We start from the raw sequence: 27656 nt of genomic DNA on the forward strand, positions 1-27656 counted from the left end.
ATAACGCATACCGCATACTGCAGTAATACATACTGTATCATGAATCGTGTTAAGAAGACCAAGAGTAATGACGAAGAGGGAATGAAGAGAGCAGCTAAATGACTTTAAATTAAACCGTGAAGATTCATAAAAGTGACTACTATCGCGCTCTCGATCGTTACGGAGGCACTAAAACGGCTAAAGCTCTAAAACGTAACCAACCGAGGCTGTCATAGGCGGACATACGATGCACCGAGAATTTCAAAGCAGTCCGTTCGGTGGAATACAATTTAATTAACGGCTGTATAGAGTAATTAGCAGTAACGTAACGTGGCGGATCTGCGGGTGAAATTCGCTCGCCGCGATTGGAAACGGTGCCAAGGCGCAACTCTCGTATCCGCAGAGTTTCTATAGCTGTTGCGGTTGCAGGTAGGACCATGGTTGTCCTCGCCATTTTTAAAAGGAGCTCAGTCGCTAATGAACCACGGTGGGGTACGCTCGGTGTCTCGCGGCGTTCGAGCTACGGACCTTTTCTCCGTGCATAGTCTCGCTTGTACGCAGTGATCCCGCGATGACGGCTGTATAAAAAGCTTCCTCGCGACTCCCCATCGAACGTGCCACGCAGAGGTGTTATCCGAGAGGTGTGCGTCGCAGGCACCAGCCCGAGAAACATGTCCAGTGTGCCGACAATGTCCAGCGGGCTTAGCAAGCTCAAAAAGAAACACTTCCGAGTGAAACATCAGAAGGTTAAGCTGTTCCGTGCGAACGAACCTCTTCTCAGTGTTTTTATGTGGGGTGTCAATCACACGGTGAGCACTAAATACACGCATTTGCGTGACAGCATCGTACGTCATCGAAATGCCATCTTTCTCTCTTCGTCCCCTTGAAACTTAATAGAGGCCCACAACTATAGCCGATCGTTTACGTTATTTTGCCGCGTACGCGGTTCCCACGACCGTCTCCTTTTATCGATAAGCTGCCCGTGGGCTTGAATTCATTCGGGGTATAGAGTGTCTTATGCCTATTTCCTAATAGCAGCCGCAGTATTACCTGCCTAACGTGTTATTTTGCATTCGCGTGTTTACAAGGCGAGAGTGACGTAAAATGTTTTTTGTCATCACTGGGATCGGTCGTCGAAAGATTTACAGCTCGCTTTGCTTATCCTGTTTTTCTTTGGCAAACCCGCGCGTTAGTGATTTACGTTCAAGATGGTGTTATGATATTGTTATAGCTGCCGTATGTTTATTTAGTTCGGCGTGCAAGTTCAATGAAAACCAGTTTGATGGAGTACTACGATTATCTGTTGTCAAAGTCACCGTTGGATGAGTCACTTAGTTAAACGATCGAGCCCGTTTCACTCGAGCGGAAAATAAGTATTAATTATACGAAAATGGTTAGGTGATTGGGAACTGAGCAGAATGCGTTGTAGCCATAATTAATAGGAGGAAATACATGCGATCGTTTTCATATCCATTTAAGGATGATGACATTACATGTAGATCATATGATAAATTTTATGTATAACAGGCATATGTGTGCGTAGATCCATGCATCTGATGTTTCTCCATAATGATTCAAAGGATCAGTAAATTTTCAATTACTTTGTCGTTTCATTGATAATGTTAAAACTTCTTTGTGACCAGATTCGCAAATAAGGAGCTTGCTTCGGGGATTATGCTTATCAAAACATTGTTTTTACACGTTGCAGATAAATGAGCTTAGTCATGTTAATATACCGGTAATGCTCCTGCCAGATGATTTCAGAGCTTACAGCAAGCTGAAAGTGGATAATCATCTTTTTAACAAGTGAGTGACATTACATTTCGTAGCAGCGTTGGCTTTTGAGTGTAAATTACTTAATGGTAAAAGGACAAAAGGGAAATGATGTACCATGCTTTGACTAATCTGGGAAAGAAATCATTAATGTAAATTTACAGCAAGCCGCCGAGGTGGCCCATTCTAAATATATCGCTAAATACTGAATTAGTAGGCTGGTCACTGATTTTAATAATAGAATCAATGAAGGTTCTCATGATCTCAGATCGCGGTTAATGATAAAGATATGAATAACATTATTTTCGATCTGAAAATGGATATTATCCTACGCTTCCAAAGGTTCCCTTAGAAATCGTCGAATGCCTAGAAATGTAGGTCTTTGTACTTCGGGATTATGGAATATTCGTAAGTCAGACTTTTTGTTTTAGGGAGAATATGCCCTCCCACTTTAAGATCAAAGAGTACTGCCCGTTGGTATTCAGAAATCTGCGGGAAAGATTTGGTATACACGATTTGGACTATAAGGAATCAATGACAAGGTAAAAGATACTTTATTTAATGCTACGTATTCTTCGAATGCTCCCTTCGGATCACTGTTAGAAATTGGTTTAAATGTATCTCTGAAGTAATTACGATAACCAGCATCTATTTGCAATGTATTTTATGAATAAGAAACAATTATTAATTTCTCTTCTTCTACATATCTCTATTATTACATTGCACCGCATGCTAAAGATATGTACATTATGCTATGCAAAAGCTTTCTGTATAAGTTATGATAGTTTGTTGCGCACCATGAAGTACCCGTGGGTCTACTAAAACAACATGGTACATACTTTTTTTTTATTTCTTTGGCTGTAAAGCACGTTTGTTTATTTATAGAACATTGCAGATTTAGGGGCTTTACTTGATACAACCTTGAAGGAAGATAATCTACCCAATGACTCACAGGCAGATCATTGTAAATAAAAGTTTCATCCTTGTATTTGATAGTAGCTTGAATCAAAATGTTGCGAAAAAAATATTTTGTCATAATATCGGCATTACTTTCAAAACTTTATAATAATTGTAATAATATACTGTTCTTTCTACAAGGCATGGACACAAAAGTATTATTAGATAAGAAATTGGTATTGTGACTAACAAATCTTCTACTCAGAGTAGAGTTTATATAGAGTAGAGTATTATCTCGCACTTGTATAAATCTGATTATGTTAGAAGACGAGGAAGCGTACTGTTCATATAAAAATAATAAGTAAAAAAATCCCTAATGGTAAATTGTAATACGAGGATTTTGATACTAGATGTCGGGCATTTAATCCTTCCCGAACAGAGAGGCATTCGGATTTGGCTGGATATGGGAAGGCTCGTGAATTGGTTCAGCGCTCTGCTACTGCTCCTTCAGTAAACCTTTCTCCTCCTCCTATTATTTCGCAAATTCCAGTCTTAAATAAGCCACTACGTTCCTACAGTTTTAAGCCAAAACGTCTGAGGTTAGCCAGACTTGATTTTTCATTTTGTTCGTGTGGCTTGTGGCTAACACGTTTCCATGAACTCCTCATTAAGGAAAGAAAAAACAATCGAAAGAAATAAAGCGCACACATCATATCACAGTACCGCCTTATCACAAATAAAGAACATATTTATGTTCCCACAATGTGTCACGAATTACAACCCATAGAATTACATTTAATTAAAGCATGCACTTTTTCTCTTTTTTTTAGCTTCGTGTACTTATAGTTCTTGCAGTATATAATACCATCTTTCCCCTTGAATTTTGTTTGATTTAATTATTAGACATGCCATTTCCGTAGCAACTTATTTTTACTTCATTCTACTACTGCAATATGTAAATAGTAGTGTTTTAACGAGTGAATTAATATGTTCAATATCTGCCTTGAAAACCAGTTTCCCCCGTTTGTTTATGCACGTTGAATATATAGTACATATAATCGTACGGAATTATGAAAATGAAACTAAAAACATTTTTACTGCAAGGAGTAAATAGTCTTGTGTGCTTTTATGTGAAAATGTAGATGCTTTATTTTTAATAGGACTATTATTTGCTCTTAGGATACGTAGCGGAAGTGAGTAAGTGAAATCGTTCTTTCTCTTTTCAGATCGCAGCCAATATTAGACGATTCTTCTGGTAAAAGTGGCGCGAAATTCTACCAATCCTTCGATAAATTGTTTATCATTAAAACTCTTACAAGCGAGGAGGTGGAAAGAATGCATTCATTTTTGAAGCACTATCATCCGGTATGTAGGGAGCACTGTTACAACATATGGTATATCTGTATGTCTGTAGAAAACTAACAGCATTATTTGCAGTATATCGTGGAAAGGCATGGGAAAACATTGTTGCCTCAATACCTTGGCATGTATCGATTGACGGTAGACGGTGTGGAACATTACGTTGTCGCCATTCGGAATGTATTTTCGAATCACTTGACGACTCACAAGAAGTTCGATTTAAAAGGCTCAACGGTAGACCGTGAGGCATCCGACAAAGAGAAAGAGAAAGATCTACCCACTTACAAAGACAATGATTTCGTTAAAGAGGGGATGAAGATTTACATCGGGGAAGATGCAAAATCCAAGCTCATAGAAACGTTAACTGCTGATGTTGACGTGAGTACTGTTCCTGTCCCATTACACCCAATTGCACTGGATTTATTAAGAAATTACTTTTACAGTTCTTGACGCGATTACATCTAATGGATTATTCCTTACTACTTGGTCTACACGACTGTGCGAGGGCCGAACAGGAGAATAGAGAACGCGCGGAGAGGGAAGAGGAGGAGGAGAATCACGAAGAAGAGGAGGACAGTGAATCTGGAAGTGGACTAGATTCGCGAGGTCCAATGGGAGAGTAAGTGTTGTACAGTTCTGTAGGAAAATCTTGAGATTCAAGATGCATAATATTCACTCCTGTTTCAGCCGTCTGTGGGGTTGGAGTTGTTTCCCTGGTATGGCAACGCCTCCCGAATCCCCACACGCCGCGTTGATGCGCGACACGAGTCTACAATACGAAGATGCAATTATTCCTGAATTAGATATTTATGCAATTCCTAGCAAAGAAGGTAATTACGTCGTATAACGGACTACCGTGCGGGGCTCGACCTAACGTCAACATGTTATTCTGTTTCAGGTGCACCCACAAAGGAAATTTATTTTTTAGCCATAATCGATGTACTAACTCATTACGGCGTGCGTAAGCAAGCGGCAAAGGCAGCCAAGACAGTGAAGTACGGTGCTAATGTCGATGGTATATCAACCTGTGATCCAGAACAATACGGCAAACGATTTATAGAGTTTATGAGCAAAGCTATAGAATAAGCCCGTTGTTCGTTGTTGCTAAGCTTGTAAATTTGGACCGCTCGTTTGAACATCGTGATGACACTGTCGCTTTTACCATGCCCCCGAACGCATGGCAAGGAAGGTTTAGTGCATTGAACCGTTTATTCTCTGCACTTTGATGTTTTATGAAGATCTTCGCTTAGTACGTCAGTAACGTTGATTACGTACCTCAGTATTTCTTATGACATCTACGATCGATTTGAAAGCGTAACAAATGATTGAATTTCATAAATTGTCATTCTACTACAGAGACTTGAAGAATCTTCTCGAAGGAATGTTTAGCACCTCTTATAACCAGTGACATATTTTCTCAGTATTTACTTACAACTCTCCTATAATCGCGATCGTTCAGCATCGCGGTGTTGTTGTGTTCTTTATTTTCTCATTAAATTTACATACTTCGAGGCGTGATATTTTATTCTGCGTGCGTTATGTGTACAGACAGATATATACGAGGGCCCTATGGAATATTAAAAGAATATCTCCTATATCCTGCTTGTTTCGTGAAACGATACTCAATACTATATCGAAGAAAATACTTCGTCTGTACGTGGATATATTTGCCGGTATATCTAGTATCTCGTTGCCCAAACTATTGATATGTTAATGGTCGACGATGTAAGCGATATATCGTACTGTATCGTACGTTGTTGTTGGTACACATAATGTGCTATAAAAGCTGTGTTGTGCGCTTGCGCACGACAGTAAGTTATACATAACGTTAGTTTACTGGGGAATATTGAAATTAAATGTTGATGTTACATTATAATATAATAATCTCGAAGGAAGCGCGATTTAAGTATTTCGCGAGAGAAGCCTACACTTATCATAAAGAGTCTCTCCGGTTTCACAAAGAAGAATTATAATGCTTCTGATCTAGTATCTGTGGTATTATCTGGGATGTTTAAAATATTCGAGTTAGAACGTGAATCGCTTCTACGGCAGGAACTTTCGTTTTGGTAGGTCTAAAGGGAGGAGAGAAGTAATATATTATACACGCAGAAGGTACTATATTATATGTATATGTAATAAGAGCTTGGAACTTGAAGAATTACGAGTAAATGTTAAAAGTCTGTAAATGTCATCTCGGTCGTTTCAGTTACCGTGAGTCGGTGTTTAGACCATCGGTTCGCTTAGTTCGTCAAGTATATTTACAGGGAACAAAGCGAGTCGTATGTATTATGCACGATTCATGTCTCCTTTCCTTCATGAAAGTGCTCAAGTTATTTAGACCGTGTTTCCGATTATAGATTGTAAGAAACCAAGATCGGCATACATTTCTTCTTCGACGCATTGAGATTGGGACCCGCCGACCTTGTTCTTTTCAATACCACAGCTTAATTAAGCAACGGTACTGCGTTAACGACATATTAGGTTTTCTAATAATGTACGGAACAAAGATTAAGCCTGTTGATAGTGTTCGATTCTCAATGCGTTAAGATGTTGGCGCAACTTCAGCTGCACAATAACTTGCTTAACAATTTCGATACAGGACAACTTACACTATAGCTTCACTCTTTTTATTCGGTGATAATGTGCAACAAGTAGATTCTAACGAACAATATTCTAAGGTCGTATGTATCGTTTGTACTATGTAAAAAAGCAAAGGGGAGGATGCATCGTTGCATAACACTCTATCTTTAAATAATCTAATAATCGATTTTTTATAATTTGTTAAAAAATGATTCATAATGTAACGAATAATTACTTTACTAATTAAGGTATTCATCTAGTCTCGATACTTTGTATGATTTTATACGTTGCCAACGCATTGGAATGACGAGAGGGGAGAAACGAGGAAATGTAATTGAATATTGCAGACGACACTGTACTACATACCATAACGTTATCAGTTGCAAGAGTACGCTCAATTTCTGTAATGTTGTAGTTTCTATAAAATAAGAAATATAATTCGTTCTGTCAGCTACAATAAACTGCTACGCAGTGACGAATTTTATGAATATATACATTCATTTTTTTTTACTGGCTTGCAAGTACTGAAAAACGTTCAAAATCACACATACCTTTGTCCAGTTATCGAATTTGGAATCCACCGATTCGCCGGATGCTTTTCTAATTCGACTATACATAGCGAAACAGATTTCGATGATTTTTCAGTTTAGGTTCTCATAATTCGCACTGTGTAGAAACGATGTATACATATATTTACTACTTTGCTGTTGGCAATACATATTCAGGCTTCTGTTGTCCTATCGTTTGTACTATTCACAGAGTCTGTGCTGTATAAGCCACTGGAAATAAATGAACACTTAACACAAAACGGAATTATAAATAAAAAAAGAAAGAAACACAACAGTAGGAAGGAACATGTTCGATTTTATTTTACAATAAGATGTAGGCGAATTTATTTCTCTTAGCGAATGATACTTGTCGCAACACTAAGACAATATACTTTATACTAAAAACGATCAAGTAATTTGTCTATTACTAAAGTAACTTGGTAACAGAAAATATATATTCACTATAAAATGAAACAAAAACATATACTAAAACATTAATCATACGCTTATAACAGATTTGTACTTTTGTTATTGCATGAAATCAAAAATTGAAGAAGAATTCTACTTCTTCGAGACTTTGGTTTTTACATATTCTACTACGTATTACAACTACTTATATTCGCTAAATAAGTCTTTGTGGTGTTTCGTAAGGCAAGTAATAAACGCTTACGAAATTAAAATTAGACGCGAGGTTTCTTCGAGTCATTCTCTTTCGAGCCGCAGCAGCTTTTTTCGGAAGTAGAATCTTTATTTTCAGGGCTAAAGTAACTACTTCGTTTTCTTCTCGAAACAGGCGATACTTGTTTCAAGTGTTCCATGTCGTTGAATACAACTTGCGCACCTCCTCCACTGGTTGGTATTATGTCACCCTATAAGAATCGTTCACAATCTACATTCATTTTCAACTGTAGTTTTTGTCTTAGAAGATTACTAATACCTACTTTATACAGTTTTGTTTCGAGTTCACCGTCTGTATCTTGTTCCTGAGCAACGAGGCAATATTTGGATGCTCTGTCAGTTATGGCCTTCGGGTCTGTCAATTGCGTGACACTTCGTTTATTTCGCATCAATGGTTGGAAGATGGTCCCAACCGGAACTAAACCAGTAGGTCGATGATCGATCCATCTCTCTGCGCTCTGCGATCGTCTGTACCGCAAATTTGCCACTGGAATCCTATCCTAAAGATCGTTAATGATGAAAGGAACTTGGTATCATTTCAGAGTACACCAGGAGTTAGATAATAAGGTACACAGCCTAAAGTATTTACTTTTTTACTCAATCGTACGTCGCTAGCATCATCGAACTTGACGGTAGAAGCTGTCTTTACACTGGTTTTCGGTGTGGTTACGGGAGCAGATATAGTTTCAGGGACAATAGTTGTTCCTGTAATAGTAGTAGCTCTAGACGTTGTAGGAACTTCATCATCGCCATCATCATCATCATCATTATTATTATCGATTGTCATTGGCACTGTTTCTCTAAGTTCTTGTTTCCCTTCAATAGTAGCTTCTTCGTCGCTTACTAATATCTGCTTGACTAACTTCAGCTTGTCTTCCTTCTCTTTCATTTGACTCTAAATAAATAATCATCAGAGTTAATAAACGTACAGAGCATGTATACGCGAGTATAAACGAATACCTGAAGGATCTCGCGTTGACGGCGTAGTTTGCTTTCTAATTCTTTGCCCATTTTGTCAGCCTCCGCTTGGATTTTATTGGTGTATCTCGCTTTAACCCTTTGCTTATCTATATCACGTTGATTCAGTAACATTTCCTTGTTTGCTAACTGTGAAAGAATTCCATGAATCTTTGGCCCCCAAGAAAATGGAGAATGATTCATAAATGTGGGACTAAAAAACTTACTTCTTGCTTCATGTGTCTGATGATATCATTCGCGCTATTTAATCTGTACAGCAAAGTATCGATTTGGCCCTCGGTTTTGCAGATGTGGCCCTCCAAAGCAGATATCTGTAATAATAATTTTGTAATTACAGTTGCAACGTTCGTAACATTCTCCGAGAGGCACACCTTACCTTTTTCTTTTGTTGATCGCCTGCGGCTTTTAACGCGGTGTTCTCAATTTTCAGCGACACGTTGTCTCGTTCCATTTTCACCAACATATTCCTAAAGTTATTCTCTAAAAAAAAGGGCGCGTGTAAATTATTAGAAAGATTAGAAATATCCAGAGTTAAATGAATATTACGTTTCTGTCTTAAATCATCTTGCAACAGATTGCGCTTCTGAATACGCATTTCCAAGAAGCGCATCAGCGTGGTAATTACTTCGTCGTTGTGCGGATTCGTTACGTCCATATCTGGGAATGGTCCTCCGAGACTGAAACGAGATATATCTTGTAACAAACTCAAGTTTTTTATTATTTCTATACCGAAAATAGGATGCAACCTACCTATAAACTAAACCTAAATCGAGTTCCAAATCAGCAGCAGCCGGATTGCCGGCACTTTCCAATCTGTTTTTAGCTTCTTTAAATATCTGCGCAAAAAAGGGAACAGCAATGAACGAATAATCCACACCCTTTCGTTTGAACATATTACAAAAATCAATTTTCCTACTTTATTGGCTTGTCTTCTACCGGGTACGTATCCTAGATCCATTTTCGAAGTCGCGGAATTTGTAACTTGTACTTCTTGACTGACTTCGGCAAACTTCATCACTTGCTGCAGGAGAAAGGTACATTATCACGCAGCTGATGTAATTCGGATAGCACACAATGAGTACTCACGACAGTTTCGTCGTAATCATCGACGCTGGGATTGACGCAAACGATCATTCTCACGTTCCCTTCACCGTCGAAATAATTCTTAAACAGATGCGTCACTTTGGAATCCCTGTAAGGGACTATCTTGTTCGTGTCCTGAGTTTGATTCTCGCGCAGTATTTCCAAGCAGGCCCGTAGCGTCATCAGCGAGTTGTTTATGTTTCCTGTTTTATCAAGTATCAGCTGTTTGCATGGTGGGACATATAACATACAATTTACATACCTGCTTCCCTAAGTCTCTGACCAGTGTTTTTGGATCGATTCGTACGCTCGCTTCCAGCCAAATCTACCAGTGATAGCTGGCTCACGCATACGACTCTTTTATCCTGAACCACCTGCTCCCCATCCCTATCCAATGGTGCCTAGTAGATGATTAGTATAGTAACTACAGGCTGAGAGTCGTACCAACAGTGTGTCTTACCTGTACAAGCCTTATGGTAAAAACGCTGTGAGATCTGCTCGACTCCGCATTAAGAGCAGTGTGTGCAATGTGCCTTTTACGTTGACCGCGCTGAAATACATCAAACGCTTCCTCCGAACTTTTCGCTTCGACTTCGGTGCACCCGTGCACATACATATTCCTGTTCCCATCTTCGCGAATAATTTTACTCTGTAAAGTCCTAAATTTTCCAAAGCTTCTCATGAATCCCATTAAACATCAATTATGCTTTTAAGAAGTATACTCACTTTGTTCTCCCATCGCTATCTTCTAGCAAGTCGTATACGCTATTATTATAAATTTCAGTGTACGTTACAAACACTGCGTACGCATTATCCTCGTCGACAATAACAGATTCTGATTCGCTTTGAGTCAAAATATTGTCATTGTTGTCGCACTCGCCGTTTTGTTGGTGCCTATAGAAAATACAGATATCAGTTTCATACTGAGCGTAGTAATGTAGAGAGGTAAAGCTACATACAGTCTTGGGGTTCTTCCGTTCCCAGAAGGAGCAGATCTTTGAACCTCATTTTGCCTATCCGACACCGCATCAGCTTCGCTCTGTATATCAAATCCGTTTAGTTTATCCGGCTTGAAGACGAACCTTTTTGCCTGGCAGTTTGCTATGCTATTGAAGATTACGTTTAAGCTACGGGGCATGATGCCCGCATCATGCTGATTACCAGACATGGTGTATGTTTTGCCACTGCCGCTAACTCCGTATGTGAAGAATAAACTGTTTTTACCATTAATGAGGTTTTCAATGAGCGGTAACGCGACAAGATTGAACACTTCTTTTTGAGAAGCATTTGGCTGGAAAACGTGACTGAAAGACATTTGAATGGCTCTGTTCGCCGTGCGAATATTGCTGGCTGACTCTGGTTGCGTGATGATCAAGCTTGTGTCGGAAATAATTCTCACACAGGATACGCAATTAGGATGAATCATTGGTCTTAAGCGGCAGAAGACCTTAACAGGTTCCTTGGACATCTCGTTATCGCATTTCAGGCGGTTTGCGTGTTTCCGCGCTACAACAGGTGGTCTTGCATACCTATTAGGTTTTAAGAATTTAAATACACAGATTCGTTAAATATGGTGAAATAAAAATCACATGGTTTTCTCGAAAACTTACGCAGACTTCATGATGGAAATGTTTAGGTGTTATGAGAACGTAACAAGGATTAGTTTAAAAACTTTAAAAGTCTCATTCGCGACGTCTTCGCGGTTAGTTTGTCATTATCTTTTTTATAGTGACCGTTGTAAGAATCTGTCATCTATCAAGTTCAAAATTCAAATGTGTAAACAGTGAAGTCGCGGTATCAATGCTAGTTAATGCGACTCTCCATTTATTGAATTACGAGAGCTTTTGATTCGTTCTGGTAAACATGTTCGAAACAGTCCAGTTTACATGTAGAATTGTTTCGAGGATTTAATTTCAATGCCTGTAAAAGACATAAATGAGTTAGGTACTAGTTATTCCTGTGCATTCAAACTGGATTAGATCTCTAATTAAGGCTCTTTTCCCCCTTACGAATGAATTCACGCAACACGTGGTTTACGCAATATGTCGCGGGACACCACGGGACACTGGTGTGAGGAGCTGTGAGTGAGCCACACATGGCCACACATCGGACCTCGCGACATGATTTTTAGGGCAATAAACAAATATTTTAAAATTAATAGAAATGTCGAAACCACGATTCTCAACCGAGTATTTCCTCATTTCCTCCTTTCGCAATCGTTATTCCTCCCAGACCAATAAATTCATCTACCAATGCCACCACTTTGTCAACCTTTGGACAAGGTAATAATTGTCGTCCCTTCCGACGCTTCCAGGATCTATAAATCCAGCATGGTACATTCAGTTCCTCTATAAACATTTCACCACACACTTTTTGTTTTCAATGTATCTTTATTTTGGGGGGAAAAGAGGAGATCCCATAAAATTAATATAGGCTAAAGTGACGATAAGGTGAATGTCCCAATTTCTGCTCATTTCGTATCTTTCGTATTATTATATGCATTACGTTTGTACTATAGTTGCAACAAAATAATTCTAAATTATTTAAACATTCACGTGAGTGTTGCACGAGCTTGGGGCAATACATACATCGCTATTTTTCATGAGCAGAAATACGGAAATTTAGAGCGTTATATATTTAATTATAAACTACTAATTGTTAAACATCTTGAAATATATTTCTTAAATAGTTTTTGAATTGGTTGATTTATTATTAAAGAATTAATCAATTACTCTGCAAATTTTCATCACAAACAAATTTTTTATACCTTCTTTATGACGAGTTACCTCTTACATGAGCAGAAATTGGGACATTCACCTTAGATTTAATCAAAAAAATAGAATCTACTACAGAAACATGACATTTATTATAAAAAGAATTCACAATAATATCAACACTTACAAGAGACTATCAACAGACACAGTCATAAACTCTTAATACTACGTACATATTGCCTTTCAAATCAATATTAACAATTATTAAAAGATTGCTCAGCACAAGGTGGAATCATGGTCGTCACAAACTCTAGGCACAACTGGAAATAAAAAAATAAATAAATAAATAAAAAAATACAATCTCCTTCAATCTCCTCAGATTCTAATCTCTGTCCACAACAATGCCTTAATTGGATAATAATTTGACCCAGTCTCGCTTAAAATTAAATTTCAACAGCAGTCTGAGTCAATGATAAAAATGGAGGAAAATTAGTGGTGTCCATTTACAGGTTTACACGTTATGTACTCCATTGCACAGCACTAATATGTATATGTATAATCACGAGTGCTTGCATTAAAGTCTCCAGGAGCCGTCCAGCCACAGGGAATGCCACGTGCGTCACATATCGCGGATCCAAGTGTTTTCTAACCCACGGGATGTGCAATGAAGTATCCAACGGTCAAGGCTTCCCCTGAAAAACTGGTTGAGGCGGTTCATCACGCTCTCGATCCCTAGCAATAAGCACGAACGTCTGTTTCCACCGAATCAGTAAACGCTTAGTTGTACTGTGGCAGAGAAAGTGCAACGAAACGATGAGCTGTGGATCAGAAGCAGCATGCTTCTGAACTGGTGTAGAAGACGATAGCGGATTATCCGGTACGTGATTTTCAATAAAAAATGTAGATGGTATTGTTAATATTCATGTACATAGCTGCAATTTAAATGATAGGCTCGATACCAAGTGGCCTTTGGGAAGTTAAAGCAAAAGAATATTCAGTTTCACTGCAAATTCTACGCCTGCATAATTCTTTTCATAATAATGACAATAAAAATAAAATTCTTTCAATTGTAAACCACTGATACCTCCTATTCCTTTGCTTCATATTAATTTCTTAAATATCACTTTGCATTAAGCTCCTACTTCTATTATACATTAAACTGTTTTAATCGTGTATGTCCTCAGAAAACTATCTACATTCGTATAACATTTTTTCTTTAAAATCGCCTCCTAGACGTCTGTTATTTAATATTCTTCGCGCTCGTCCCGGAGTAGCTAGACTAAAGTAGTGCACTTGAAACGAAGAGAACGTTTTCCCTTGAACTCTTAGCGGTCCCCCAGAACTTAGTGGTCTCCTGTTTCCATTTCGCAACATAAACAGCAAATAAATCGCGTGACATCACTCGAGGTAAATTTCGCGCGAAGTTGGTTTCGATTGGAATTAACCAGTTTCAGCTGGCTCGCGATTCACTTTCACGTGCAATAGATCCTCTTGTCCCTTAGCTACCGTCGAAGGTCGTTCATTACGCCGTCGATCCCCGTCTATTTTACACTCGGCGCGTATAGAAAGTCTGTTGATCTGAGGATTTGGTCTTTCCCTTCGCGGTTGCCCAATTTTGGGGATCCCCTTAGCGCGAGCTGCCGCTGTCACGTGTGCGCGACTTCGCGAAAGGGATCAATCACCCCACGGGGGTTTTTGTTTTCCTTCCTAATTCTCATGAGCGAAACTGCGCATTGATAGCATTGGGAGATCTCTGTGGTATTTGGGCGATTCAGTTTGGAAGGACTTGGAAAATCAATGAATAATTTAGGGATGGACGTTGATCATATTTTACGTAGTAACGGAGTTTAATTAAAATTTGAATTCTTAGAGGGCGCTTTTGATTCTTTGCACAGATTTCTGGTAGGAAAATGTCTGCGTAGATCACGAGACACTTGCTTGGTATGTATTTAACGCACTGCCGTGCCATACAAATGCAATTTTTCTTTAGAATACTAGATTTGCGAATTAAGGACCTAGATTTGCAATTTTAATCTCAGTTTTAGAATCAAAGATGAATTTTCCACTGATGCATTCTATTATACTTATGTATCGTTTTCTGAAAAAAATTTCCAACAAAATCGGTTCCCAGGGTGTCCTTCATACATTCCTCGACGACCCTGAAGAAAATACCAATCATTTTACCACCTCAATATCATAATAAGCGAGCATCAAGTCAGTCCCAACGTTAATCCGAAACGTTCTAAAAATAAGCACAAGCTTCTTATTATCCACCAATTAAAAAGGACCTTAAGAAACTTAGCGCGTAGAATAGTAAATATCTGAAGCATTTTAATCTCACGACTGTTATAAAATGCTGAACCTTACTGCAATAAAACGCGCTGCTTATCTTAAAAACCAGTTGATAAAAATTCAATCTACTGCAACGTTTATTTAACCGAAATATTTACTGTGCCCTTTGAACGAACAATGGTTTTTTGCAATTTTGAAGTTTGCTATTTTTGCTTGAAAATTCACTGTGATTAATATTATCGAGAAAGAGCTCAGGTTTTCGAGATTGCATCGACTTCCTCCTCCTTGTCCTTCTTCCACTATCCTTTCGCGTTAGAGCGATGCAGCCAGTGGAATTTACATTCATCCTTGATGCAAGGAGGTCGAGCAATTAGCAAGGTTTATTAAACCAGAGCCTCTGTACGTTTCAACGCGAAGAGAGGACGAGTTAACTAGTCACTTGAAGGTTCGATTTACAGAAAGAAAGTGGATTCGTCACGATTTCTGAATTGTACTTGTAGAGGAGTAAATACTGAACTGTAGATGGAATGAGTTAATTCATGTGTGATTATTATTAGACAATCAATTTTTAATACACTGGAGACATCTGTCATGGGAGAATTACGGAGTTGACATTGTTAAGCCTCATGAAACAGAGCTGTCTAATAAATTTCCAGCTGTAACACATTATACGAGATAATATGGCTAGTGTGGCCTTCGAAGGCACAATATTTCTCTTTTGTTCCTGTCCTTCCTGGATCGGTCCGAGCTCAACGACTTCCTGAATGGAAACACGTGTCCCGAGCAAAAAGAAACGGCAGGGCAGCCTGGTTTTTGCAGTAGTACCCCTTCTTCCACAGGCTGTCCATGCCTTTCGTTCCATCAGGCTCGCGTGGGCCAACGATTAGTCCTCCCTTGATTCAGTTGTGATTTTGCTAGTGGTAATTTTACCCTTTCATGCCTTAAGAGGGATCTGTTTTGCAATAGTGGATTTCAAAGTGCATTAGAAAAGACTTCGCGAGAAGAAACTTCAGTTGTGGAGAATATCTGCAAATATCTGGAACCATGGAGCCACAGGTAACTTTGGTGGTAATTAAAGCAAGTGTTGGAAGTTAATTATAGCGTGGTGACTTTCGTGAAAGATGGATTCGATTTTAATTTTATTTTGAGCATTGGGGGATTATTTTTTTAAATTAGCGAGTTTGTGTTAAGGTTCTCCAGGATTATTATTCTCAGTTATCTGATTGCTCGAAAGAAGTCGTTAATTGGGAGAGAAACATCTACTAGTCATTATACCACTGTTCTTCTCGAGTTACAAGTCGTCGCGAGTAGATTTTAAGGACGTTATCAATGCTCATCCTCAGCTTCTGATGAAATAAATCAAGACAGGGACAGGTGGATGACAGTGAGGGAAACGGAAATTGTGCTTTCCCCTTCTCGATCGTGTTTAGGTCCCCGCGATCCCTACTTCGATCACTTTCGTTGACAAGCTGTGTATGTACCGTCGTTGCCAGTCAGTGGTTGTTTGATCCTCGCGAAGGCACTACACCTGTCGCGACCATTCCCATAGATGTCACAGGATTGTGAATTCGAGCTTCTACCCGTGTCCCAAGCCGCCAGAAATCATCCTCCCGATCGGGCACGCGGCGCACATAAATAAATCAGGATCACGATTCGAGTCGTTGTGAGTTGAACGAGATGCAGAAGGTATGCCATTTTTGTGAGAAGCTTCATTACGTTTTTATAATTCTTAGGGCTTAGGTTTTAGGTCATGGATCTCGGGGCTTAGGTTCTATTAGGATTTAGGTGTTTTTAGGGCTTAGGTCCTAGGACATAGATCTTTTTAGATTTTAGGACTCTTAGGTCCTAGGTCTTCTTAGATTTTAGGTCCTAGGTCTTCTGAGATTTTAGGGCCACTATTTCTTTACTATAAAACAGAATATTTTATCACTGAATGCACCAGGGAGATTGGAAGCAGCCACGTGGGTAGGAATCGCCACGTGTTCCCTTCTAATCAAAACAAAGAGGTTTAAGTAACCTGAACACGTCGCGTAATTCCCCGTGAGAGAACTTTTACAATTTTGACTCGAATGAACCTTCCACGAGCTACTCCACTGATTAATATGCCGATGACTTTAACGGTAATCATCGCGTACTTTACTCACGCTCCGTAGAAACTGTCAACTGCCCAGTTTGACCATAAAAGAATCCTCTGTAACTCGAATATTCGAACACCTTTCTCCTTTACCAAAAAATACAGTCACCTCGACGATGGTAGTAATTCCTAATCAATTCTCCTAGTACAATCTATTTTAGAAGAATTTCAAGTGAACTCATTTTTCATTCAGCAAACTAACAATTCTATCGTTCAAGAAGACGTTACAACTTCATTCCTATAGCTTCCTTGATCAGAGAGACCTTCCTGGATCACATAAGAACTACAGTTTTTGCTCCATCGATTGCTTGGCTCGTTAAAGTGTCGTTTCGTCTTCAATTACATAGCTCGTGGGAAGTTGATTATATTGCAGGAATATTAATAGAATTAGAAGCTAGAAGCCGATCATTTCTACATACCAAAGAGAAAATAAATAGAAGAAATTAGAAATATTTCTAAATTCTTTCTGATCCATGAAATATTAAATGTTATATTCCTTTAAATCCTCGGAGGTTCATAAATTTCCGCTTAATCCCAGGATTTCTCGGGCATAATGTAGGCTGCACAGACCTTGCACGACCGCCGCACGCAACTTGACAATAAAAATCTTACGCAAGGCCTAAGGCAAATCCAACTTTCATTCGAAGTCCTCCGTGCAAGATACACGGCGACCACTCGACGACATGAAAGTTTCCACCCAAAATAATTATGAAAATCGTTACCCGTTGGAGGCTTTTATTTCTACACATCTTCTGGCATTTAATTGGCGTTATGCAACTCTAGGAACCAAGTAAACGACGTCTGAGAAACGAATCTTCGTCGAGAGTCAAAGGTCGTTGGTACCTACGAAATAATTCTAATCAGCTCGAAAAAATCATCGCGAGACACTAATTTGGTTTACACAGAAAGCTACTTTCTTTTTAGAATCCCACTTGTTAATTAAATTTCATCATTCTTTAAGATTGAAATCGGATTATATAAGTTTAACTGACTTTTTGAATTTTATTACCTATTTCTATCTAAATTGAATCCTAGTTGCGGGATGTTTAGGATTGGAAGCTTGCAAGTGGGGATTGGAAAGTAATCAGAATAGATTTGCACTTGCGAAATGCTGGTGCGATTAATCACCAAATGCCGTTGCCATTGAATGGTCGCTGCTGTTGCCAATCGTCAAGGTGAAATTAATATTTGAATCAGGAAGATCGTTATCTCCCTGCTCTTTCACCAGAAAGATCTATATCTATCGCTGACATTGCACGGGAAATTTTTGCATAGACCGTTGAAGAAGTGGCTCCACGATTTAGAGATCTGATGGTAGATTTACTAAATTTATAGAAAATAATTGATCGGTGTAGGTTGAGAAAGGAACGGCGAGGGACGATCCCTATGATAGGTAGAACATATTTTCCATTTATCTTAGGCAACGCGAGGGAAATTGGATCAAGGAACGACTACAACAGGAAGTCTAAGGGCCAGTAGCGTGTAGTATCGCGTTCGATGTTATAAAATGATCCTGTAGTCGTAGAACCGGCTTTCTTTGCGCAATAAAACGTAATAATCATCATGTTGCGTTAGAGTTTATCGTAGATCCTCGTGAAACTAGGATAAGTAAATCCCGTCTCGCCTACCAAAATCGAGCACGTAGTATTTTACCAAAAAATCCTGCATTTGAATATTCAATTCCCTTGAAACAGGGCAGACCGGGGCTAAAAGTTCCGGGGGTAAGTTGCTCCGACGGCTCTATCTTCGAAATAAAAAGAGCGTTGTACTTTAAATTATTTTTCCCTACTAAACACCTCGGTACCTGAAATCCTTACAAAATCTTACAAAGGGATCTCTGGGAATGCTGCTTAATTTTCGCAACCCCCTTCTGCAAATAATTCCATCAATGAAGATCTATGAAAAGAAATCCCGCATTCGAATACCCTACCTCATAATTATGAAATTTTTAATTTCCTTTAAGCACACGCCCCAGCACCTCTAATTTTATTAACAAAACCCGGTGGAAGTGCCCTGTTACCAAACTTTCGCAACCCCCCTCGGCTAATCCCTCCGTCGACGCGCCTGAAGCAATACTTAGAAATCGGATAGTCTGCAGGAGCTGTGACCATTCTGATAATTCGATAGTCTCTGTATTCCGTGCAGCAACGATCGCAGCCACGTCGGATCGTTGCTGGAGCCCCCGCGTTTGGATATCTCCGGATCCACCGGCACCGTCAGTGGTGCGTTTCGAGACGACTCGATTCGCGTGCAACAAACAGCCGAGAGGTATGCAGCCTGTTAAACAACGGGGCGCGGGACAATCGCGTTCGCCGATTGCTTCGACGTGTTGTTGCGTAAACGGCGCACGCGAGGATAATCGTGGCAACTCGCGAATTGCAAGCTTCTGCGGTGGGACAGTGTTTATAGAGACGTTTCGCGAAACGCCGATTCAGCCGGAGCGCGATGGATGTCACGGAGATGCTATCAGCGGAGACTGAACGTGGAGAAGGTTTCGTTTGAAATCGATCTCGAAATATCTGCGATTAAAATAATAGAGTGTTCCGTTTTTATTCGCCTTAACTCTAATTGAGATTTCTCTGCAAACTCCAAGCACTTTCTGTTCTTGTTCGTCTAATCCCGATCCAAATTCTCTGCTACATCGGAATATTTTAGTATTCCAGAGAATTGGAATCAGGTGTATAATGTTTTATTCTATACCGACGTATTTTCCTTTTCTATAAGACTTCAATTGAAATTAGGCGAATAAAAATTCCAGTTGATATTAGGACTAACATTCAGTTGGCATTGCATTGAGTCTAACTGGTACAAGTTTTGAACTTCCTTTTTTGAGAAAGTTATTCGCATTCGAAATCAGGAGGCTGTTCCTGTCACTATCCGAATTAAAGCAGACCAATTTCTTTCAGCACGGAAGGCAAAACGCCGCGTTCGTGGGGGACGACGGCCGCGCGACTACAGACTTGCAAAATTCGAATTCGGGTGGACCCATTGAGAAGGTACAACTAATACCGATCGTATCAATTTATATAGAACACTTTAATTCGAACCTAATTTTCTCTATCAAGCGAGCCACATAGCCTTTCAAAATTGTTATTATTAACCATTTCTATACACGATTACATAGGAACTATCAAACTTACATAAGTCTATTCCCCTTTCAGTTTCAAAATAACGAGAGTTTCGCCTTCGCATATGGGATCCAGGATGATCGCAAGTTGCCACTCACCTTGTCCATCCCCGAGGAAATGGTATGTCCCAGAATCTAACAGAGTCTTGTTGTTCCCTATCCTGCAAGGATTCTCGCTCACTCTATGTACATGTGTTCTTTGAAATCCGATAAAGTCCATCGCGGAGAACGGAGAGCAGAGGGCGACCTGGGGCAACGGATTGGAATTCCTCATGTCCTGCATCGCGATGTCTATTGGCCTGGGGAACGTCTGGAGGTTTCCCTTCACTGCGTACGAAAACGGTGGAGGAGTATTCCTGATACCCTACATCATCGTTCTCTTCGTCGTCGGCAAGCCGTTCTACTACCTGGAAATGATAATGGGGCAATTCTGCAGCAGGTCCTCGGTGAAGATGTGGGCAGCAGGTGTGAATGTTTAAAGCACATAATTAATCTACGGTTTGTTAGGAGATAGCGGCCTCTTTCAACGCTGACATCGCGAGAATACAAACGTGGTGTGCGGAAATGCTTCTGCTGCGCTTCTTAACTATGCTCGCGGAACGCCTATGGGCGTCCTCCGCAGGAGTGCATGTAGTGTGCGACCGCGCATATGAATTTGTAGAATTAAAGGAATTAATGGAAGTAGAATCTTAAAAGTCTTGATGGGTAATAAGTGAAAATATTCTAAACCTTTTCGGGTATTATTGTTCTTTCTGTATGTCAAAGTGGAAGCTATGGAAATTTTTGCTGGAAGATTGCATCGGTCTTCTTCATTCTTCACAGCGCCAGGATTTCGAGGAGTCGGCTGGGCTCAGATGTTCTCCATGCTGGCTGTAGGGACCTACTACTGTTCTCTGATGTCTGTGACACTTTACTACCTAATCGGCAGCTTCCAGGCTCAGCTTCCCTGGTCCACCTGCCTCGAAGAATGGGGTGACTCCTGTGTCGATTCAGGAGGATCCTACAACGTCACCCAACGGAGCAACGCTACCATGATAAGTTCTGCTGAACTTTACTTCAGGTGAACATTCTGAACATCCCCTGAAGGAGAGTCCATAGCTTCCAAGCCTATCAGTTTCATCAGTTTAGAGGGAAAGGGAATCACTGAACCCTAGGTTCAAATGTAGATCTATTTCTTTACTAAGTAATTATTAGGGTGATCTATCCAGGACTCCTTTCTGCTTCCTAACTAATCCTTATACAAATCTTCTGAAAATCTCCTAAAAATCTTCGAAAACTTCCTGAAAATCTCTAAAAATCTTTGACAATCTCCTGAAAACCTCCTAAAACTTCCTAAGACCGTTTGAAACCTCCTAAAACCTCCTGCTACCTCCTGAAATTCTCCTCAGATCTCCTAAAACCTCCTGAAAGTTCCTAGAGCCTCCCAAAACCTTCCAAACTCCCACGAAGGAACATACACAGCCCCTCCCCCACTAAATCGATATGAAACCACAGCATCATTGGTAGAAACAATAGTCAACGAGTTCTAATCCACCACGACTACTTTTCCACCAGGAAGACAGTGTTAAGGGAGAAGCAGAGCATCGACGATGGCATCGGTTTGCCAGACTGGAAGCTGACCGTCTGTCTGCTAGTAGCTTGGCTCTGCATATTCGCTGTCCTAGCGCGCGGGGTGAAGAGCTCTGGAAAAGCAGCCTACTTCCTGGCGATTTTCCCTTACATCATCATGGTCAGCCTGCTGGCGAGGGCAGTGACCCTGGAGGGTGCCGTGGACGGCATCATCTTCTTCGTCAAGCCCAGCTGGGGGAAGCTGTTCGATGCGAACGTCTGGTACGCTGCTGTCACACAGTGCTTCTTTTCGCTGTCGGTGTGCTTCGGGGGTGTCGTCATGTACTCGTCCTACAACGACTTTAGACACAATATATACAGGTTACTCTCAGAACATAAAATAATGATCGATTAGACGAGTTAGTGGTGTTAGAATCGTAGGCCTCTGTCTTCCTCCTCACCTCTTAGCGCCTCGTGTTTTAACACTCCGACTGACGTCGGCATGCTTCGCGCGGATATCGGTGGGAAAGTTTCCAGAGAATTTTGGACGACCTGAGCAAAATTCTGGGCAGGCTTGAAGGGGTACTTCTGAAAACCTCGCGCCACTCGAAGCGTTAAACGGGCGAGCTTTGGTGAGAAATCAGAGTCTACTTGTAGAGAAATAAGTTTCGTGGATGAATATTTGAGTTGGAGAGAATTTCCATGGTGTCTTTGGAATGCACCACTGCTATATATTTAGTAAATGCCGCAGGCAATTCAGTTATGAGGTCTCTGCCTAATTTCTGGCTTTCAGAATGATCAACCCTTAAAGATGTTGCAAGGTGATTTTTCGTTCGAGGATTCTTAGACGTGGTTTCTTTTTGTGTTCCTTTTCAGAGACGTTATAGTAGTGACCACATTGGACACGTTCACTAGTCTGATGGCTGGTTTCACGATTTTTGGGATACTCGGCAACCTGGCCCACGAACTTGGTACCGAGGACATCGGCGATGTTGTTAAAGGTGGAACTGGCCTCGCGTTCGTGTCTTATCCTGATGCAATTGCGAAATTCACTGTCTTGCCGCAGGTAATTTATTTGCCTGAATATCAGAAAATCATGTCTTTGAGTTAGGAAAGGAATGTCTCTGGATCTGTAAGTTTATCTTGCAGCCTTGAGGTGCCAAATTATTGGGTAGCTGTAGAGTGATACGAAGGGATTCAAGTAGATTCTTTATTTTATTTCTTCTCCTTTTTAAGCTATTCCTCCCCCCTTCGTAAACTATTCCTCCCCATTTCTTAACTTCCCACTCGAAGGATTAACAATTCCATCATAAAGCAGAACTAAAAGATAAGTTAAAACAAAACAATAAATTGAAGATAGTATTAAAAGAGAGCATAAAATGATTGCAGAAATGTTAGAGTTCGTGGTCGATCACCGTGAGTTCTATACATACAAATATAAATTCATTGAAAGCGTTCAGGGTGATCTAGACACGCATATAGGTATCGCAACGAGCGCCTGTAAATTTCATTGATCCATTTATAGACCGACGAGGTGATCCAGATTTCACTTTCACTCCCACAAACGAACATAACACGATAATTTTTTCTACTTTCTCGTAGCTGTTCTCCGTGTTGTTCTTCCTCATGCTCTACGTCCTCGGGATTGGAAGCGCTATCGCCATGACCGGCGCCATTATCACCATTATCACTGACCAATTCCCAAACTGGAGTCACATTTACGTAGTACTTGGCACCGTTGCCTTTGGATTCTGCGTTGGCACCGTTTACTGTACACCTGTAAGTGGAATTCTCAATTTTTTCCATTACCTTCAAGATACAATCCCCATAAACTTTCACTGTCTCAACTAAACACCAGAAAACTTACATTCATTGCAGAAAAAAGTTCATTATGCGAACGAGAAGTATTAAAAAATTTTATTTTCCTCAAACAATTAAAAGACAACTCTGATCTTAATTATATGAAAGGAATTTCTCAATTATTCTTATTGCATGCATTTGAAACTACTAAAACATTTTCAAAGCTCTATCATGAAAGCTTAACAGAAAAATAGACGAAACGAAAGAGTTTGAGGAACGAGATTCTTCCTGGTCATTTTATCTGTACATTTAATCATCCGCAGGGTGGACAATTCATCCTAGAGCTAGTGGATTACCACGCTGGTTCGTTCATCGTGTTCATCCTGGCCACTCTGGAGATTACAGGTATTTTCTGGGTGTACGGTTTAGAGAACTTCCTGGACGACGTGGAATACATGCTGAAGAGGAGGCCATCCATGTACTGGAGGCTCTGCTGGGGCGTTATCACACCCCTTCTGCTTGCTGTGATCTTGATTTATACATTGGCCACTCTACGACCATTAACATACAGTGGAATCCCTTATCCAAATAGCGCACACGGTTCGTACGATTTTTACTTAATATTCAATTAATTCTACAAACTATCAGGATCCCCTTTTTATTAATTGCAGCGGCTGGATGGGCTCTCTGTGCGTTTGGAGCACTGCAAATACCTTTCTGGCTGATCTACACCATTATGTCTAACAGAAATTTGGAAGTAACCGAGGTACAAGCAATAACTCAGTTTTAACAGTTAAAATTGATCACCAAAGTAAAAAAGCCACTGTTTTATTAAATAATGGAAGAGTCAATAGTAAATTATATAATTTTTCCCCAAAATAGGTACTTTGACTTCTGCGTTTCTCTGTTAAAAAATACGAAGAAGTGATAAATTCAATTTTTCCAATTTTCTCACTTAGGCTATCTTTATAATTGAAGAATAAATATACTAAAGGGATAAAGTGCTAAACTTAAATAGATTGAAGTTTTTCTACAAGTATTTTCTGTATAATTCTAATTGAAAATCGTGCCCCATATTCCTTATTCTCTTCGCAACAACAACTTAAATTACAACAGTTATAATTCCCGCACATATTTATTTGCCCACATAAATAACGTTCAATTTACAGATGATCAAGTCAGCCTTCAAACCATCCTCCGACTGGGGACCCAAAAACGCCAAGGAGCTGGCTTCCTGGCGCGAATTCAAAGAGACCAGGCGAAAGATACGAGAGAAGCGCGATTGCTCCAGAATCAAGCAGTTCGTTTACGTGATACTCTGCTGGGAGGACAAGCTCGTGTGAAATCGAAACTTTACAAGTAGGGACTCGTATTCGATCATTCCTCGTGATAACATGGCACTTAGTACCATTTTGGTCGACTTAGTGTGGCAGTCGAAGCTGGAAAACATTTTCAAAGGCGACCAACGATTTCCCAATCCCAAAAATACCCTTTCGACTTTGTTCTCCTTTCTTCCACGCTAAAATACTTTTTTAAACACACGTTACCATCGAGTACTTAAATTAGATTTGTCTTCCACTTAGAAGATTACAGCATCTTCGAAATGTTCTCCTTGCTTCTTCAGCTTGCCTCTGTATATAGTTCGTACGTGTGTGTAGATGTAGATTTAGTATACATGACCCTATTTAACTCTCTTCGACGTTTATCTAATGTTTCTATATTTTCAGAACGAAAGAAATCGGTTCCCTAAGGAAAATGGATGTTCATTGACTCTGCAAGTCTCGTTTCGTAATATTCTTTTAAATAGTTTGCTTAGAAATTGATGAACTACCACGAGGGAGATAACAGTATTATGACGAGGAGGTATTTATCGAACTGCGAGCTTCAGAGTGGATGTCCATTTCCTTAACCCTTCGAGCAGCGATAAAGTCCACTTTCTGTAAATTTCTAAATTTTAGCATTTAAGCATATAATTAGTGCTTAATTTATCAATGTTCTCTGCTTCCTATTTTATGGAGTGTTTTGTCACTGCTCAGAGCGTCAAAAGGAACTGATTTATTTTATAATCAGAACAAAACAATCTGGTTACTCGAGATCACTGAAAATCCATTCCCAACATTCTGTTTTACATACATATTTGAGTAACCAGTTGACTTTCTTCTCGAAAAGGGACGAATAGAAAAAATAGTTTCGTGATTCACGACTGCCGTGAAAAAAAACATTTAAAGAATAATCCCCGCCTTTATTTATTAATAATATCGTCAGATTCAATTTCGTTCTCATAGATTTCATTAAAAGATCTTAAAGATGCAAACCATAAGTCAACAATAAAATAACATACGCGTTTTGGATAAACCCATCGAGCTCAGAATTTCAACTTCTTCGTTCAAGAAGAATCATTCCTTTTATCCTTCGTAATTCAAGTAATTCCAATCTCCCACGTGTTCTTCCTCCTCTTCGCATCTGAGCGGCACAAATACCTCGTCTTCCACGTCCTTTTTTAAATAAAATAAGCGTACTAGTAACTATCACACCGATCTGAGAAAGTGTATGTAAAGCATTATCGATAGAAATAGAAGAAAATTGCACGTTATACGAACACGTGGCCTGAGCCTTTCTCTTTCTATCAGCAACTCCAGTTCCCAGTCCCTTTGCCTTTTTTCCCTTTCCTCGCAAATCTGAAATTACCATTCGAAATATTTCAGCAACAGATCAACAGATATATGTAAAAAAATCGAGGAAAATAGACCACTTTGAAAGCAACGAAGAAAGAAGAATCTTTAACAGCATTTCACTTTGTAATTAAGCAGCCAGTGGCCAAGGTACTCGACTGGATCGAAAGGCTTCTTGGTAACGATCTCTCGAAGAGCGTTCGCCAGAGGTTTACTCAGCATATTTTTCAAGTAAAGCCCATCTGAAGATAAATATTCGTCAGAAGAAGAAGGGAGGGATACGGAGGAATCGGTTTCCTCTGCATCTTTTAAGTCGAGGCTCCACAAATTCTGCAACATCGTGATGTCTTCATTGGTGAAGCCCATGGCCTTTAAGAGTCTGAATTTAAAATATTCTTTCTGAAAATTGTGTCTGAATTGTACGTTTCTTGGACCAGGTCTCTCACCTAACGAATTCATCTGTGAAACCAACTTTCAGTAAAGTTCTTATCAGACACTCGCTTATGCATCTTTCGTGTAAGAACTTTTCGATTTCTTCTCGTGGTACCAATATTGGGTCCGGCTGTTTTGTGATTTTGGATTGTTTTTTAGATTCTTCAGGTTCTTTGGGCAACAAGGAACAAATTACGTTCATGCAAGGATTACAAATAGTATCCTCTATTTTTTCTTCTTCGGTCATCTTCTCAGCTTCCTTAAAAGTAGTATCCTGTATTTTTTCTTCTTCGGTCATCTTTTTAGAGCTTGTTATTTCGATTTTTCTAGGTCTCACTATTTCAATTCACTTCTTTATTACTTATGTAATATCTCCTTTTTGGGAAATTTAATTGCGTTTTTTTGGAGCACGTAGCCTGCAAAATGTGTAGTAATAATTGTCATATTTGTTATTCTTCTTAGACTTTGACACCACAAACTTCATTCCACTTTATGGAGCCTGCTTCAATGTGTTTCAAAGCTCTATAATACGTTCCATATGAAAAAATCAAAATGACATTAAATGAAATTTAAATTTAAGAAATTTTCTTCGGCAAGGCATCTTCCCCTCCAGATCCAAAATTTGCAGGACATCAGTATACATAAAAAATGGCATATAAATTAACAGATTCTTTTCAATTTCATTTCACAAATATTTCACTGTAAACAAAAGGCTTACGATTTCTAAGTTACAATAATTAAATATGGAATTTTTAAAAATTATATACTGCCTCAAAGTCAAGTATATTATAATCGTTGTTACATCGATTATAACAAACCTTTGTCACGCGAAGTTTAATCAGTGAGTCAAGGAGTATCCAGAACGCTGATAAAACGTCGAAATATCGATGATGGAGAACCCGTGCAACATTTTATCAGCGTGCAATATAGTTGCAAAGCTTTTCCACTGCTCTCATCCGTCACTTTCGCGTTCGCCTCGACGCACCGACGTTAATAATCATATTCCCGACTAGATGAGCTCTTATCACTTGCCGCGCAATCTAAGCGTCAGGATCGCGATCA

The 27656-nt window shown here is 39.6% G+C and overlaps 4 protein-coding genes across 9 annotated transcripts; 2 read left to right on the forward strand and 2 right to left on the reverse strand.

Annotated features, from left to right (window-relative positions):
• Positions 1-134: 134 nt before the first annotated feature.
• Pip4k (phosphatidylinositol 5-phosphate 4-kinase) lies at positions 135-7396 on the forward strand. 4 transcript variants are annotated; one of them, XM_076823843.1, is made up of 9 exons: positions 135-788; positions 1688-1785; positions 2184-2294; positions 3060-3248; positions 3876-4014; positions 4087-4386; positions 4452-4627; positions 4696-4838; positions 4907-7396. In XM_076823843.1, the coding sequence occupies exons 1-9, from the start codon at positions 651-653 to the stop codon at positions 5092-5094; spliced, it is 1482 nt and encodes a 493-aa protein (XP_076679958.1). In that variant the 5' UTR covers positions 135-650; the 3' UTR covers positions 5095-7396. The 4 variants fall into 4 exon arrangements, with proteins under 4 accessions (XP_076679958.1, XP_076679962.1, XP_076679961.1 ...); XM_076823844.1 differs by lacking the exon at positions 135-788 and adding an exon at positions 1074-1215; XM_076823846.1 differs by lacking the exon at positions 3060-3248 and having other exon boundaries at positions 167-788.
• A 36-nt stretch (positions 7397-7432) lies between these two features.
• On the reverse strand, positions 7433-11902 carry LOC143375083 (kinesin-like protein KIF23). Of its 2 annotated transcripts, none has more exons than XM_076823832.1 (15): positions 11486-11901; positions 10835-11404; positions 10602-10769; positions 10336-10534; positions 10138-10276; positions 9879-10078; positions 9709-9813; positions 9543-9628; positions 9339-9469; positions 9169-9272; positions 8995-9103; positions 8775-8917; positions 8404-8709; positions 8078-8314; positions 7433-8005 (listed from the first exon to the last, which is right to left on the reverse strand). In XM_076823832.1, the coding sequence occupies exons 1-15, from the start codon at positions 11494-11496 to the stop codon at positions 7817-7819; spliced, it is 2697 nt and encodes an 898-aa protein (XP_076679947.1). In that variant the 5' UTR covers positions 11497-11901; the 3' UTR covers positions 7433-7816. The 2 variants fall into 2 exon arrangements, with proteins under 2 accessions (XP_076679947.1, XP_076679948.1); XM_076823833.1 differs by having other exon boundaries at positions 7862-8025; positions 11486-11902.
• A 3910-nt stretch (positions 11903-15812) lies between these two features.
• Positions 15813-26089, forward strand: LOC143375088 (sodium-dependent nutrient amino acid transporter 1). Of its 2 annotated transcripts, none has more exons than XM_076823837.1 (11): positions 15813-15937; positions 19922-20011; positions 20177-20263; positions 20358-20607; positions 20965-21202; positions 21697-22071; positions 22567-22756; positions 23293-23469; positions 23814-24090; positions 24162-24256; positions 24660-26089. In XM_076823837.1, the coding sequence occupies exons 1-11, from the start codon at positions 15926-15928 to the stop codon at positions 24831-24833; spliced, it is 1965 nt and encodes a 654-aa protein (XP_076679952.1). In that variant the 5' UTR covers positions 15813-15925; the 3' UTR covers positions 24834-26089. The 2 variants fall into 2 exon arrangements, with proteins under 2 accessions (XP_076679952.1, XP_076679953.1); XM_076823838.1 differs by lacking the exon at positions 15813-15937 and adding an exon at positions 16242-16567.
• Positions 25242-27650, reverse strand: LOC143375102 (uncharacterized). Its single transcript, XM_076823879.1, has 5 exons — positions 27397-27650; positions 26609-27114; positions 26286-26541; positions 26091-26168; positions 25242-25985 (listed from the first exon to the last, which is right to left on the reverse strand). Exons 2-5 carry the CDS (start codon positions 26890-26892, stop codon positions 25896-25898), a joined length of 708 nt encoding a protein of 235 aa, XP_076679994.1. The 5' UTR covers positions 26893-27114; positions 27397-27650; the 3' UTR covers positions 25242-25895.
• Positions 27651-27656: the final 6 nt, after the last annotated feature.

Source organism: Andrena cerasifolii, chromosome 12 (genome assembly GCF_050908995.1).
Source record: "Andrena cerasifolii isolate SP2316 chromosome 12, iyAndCera1_principal, whole genome shotgun sequence".
Taxonomy (NCBI): domain Eukaryota; kingdom Metazoa; phylum Arthropoda; class Insecta; order Hymenoptera; family Andrenidae; genus Andrena; species Andrena cerasifolii.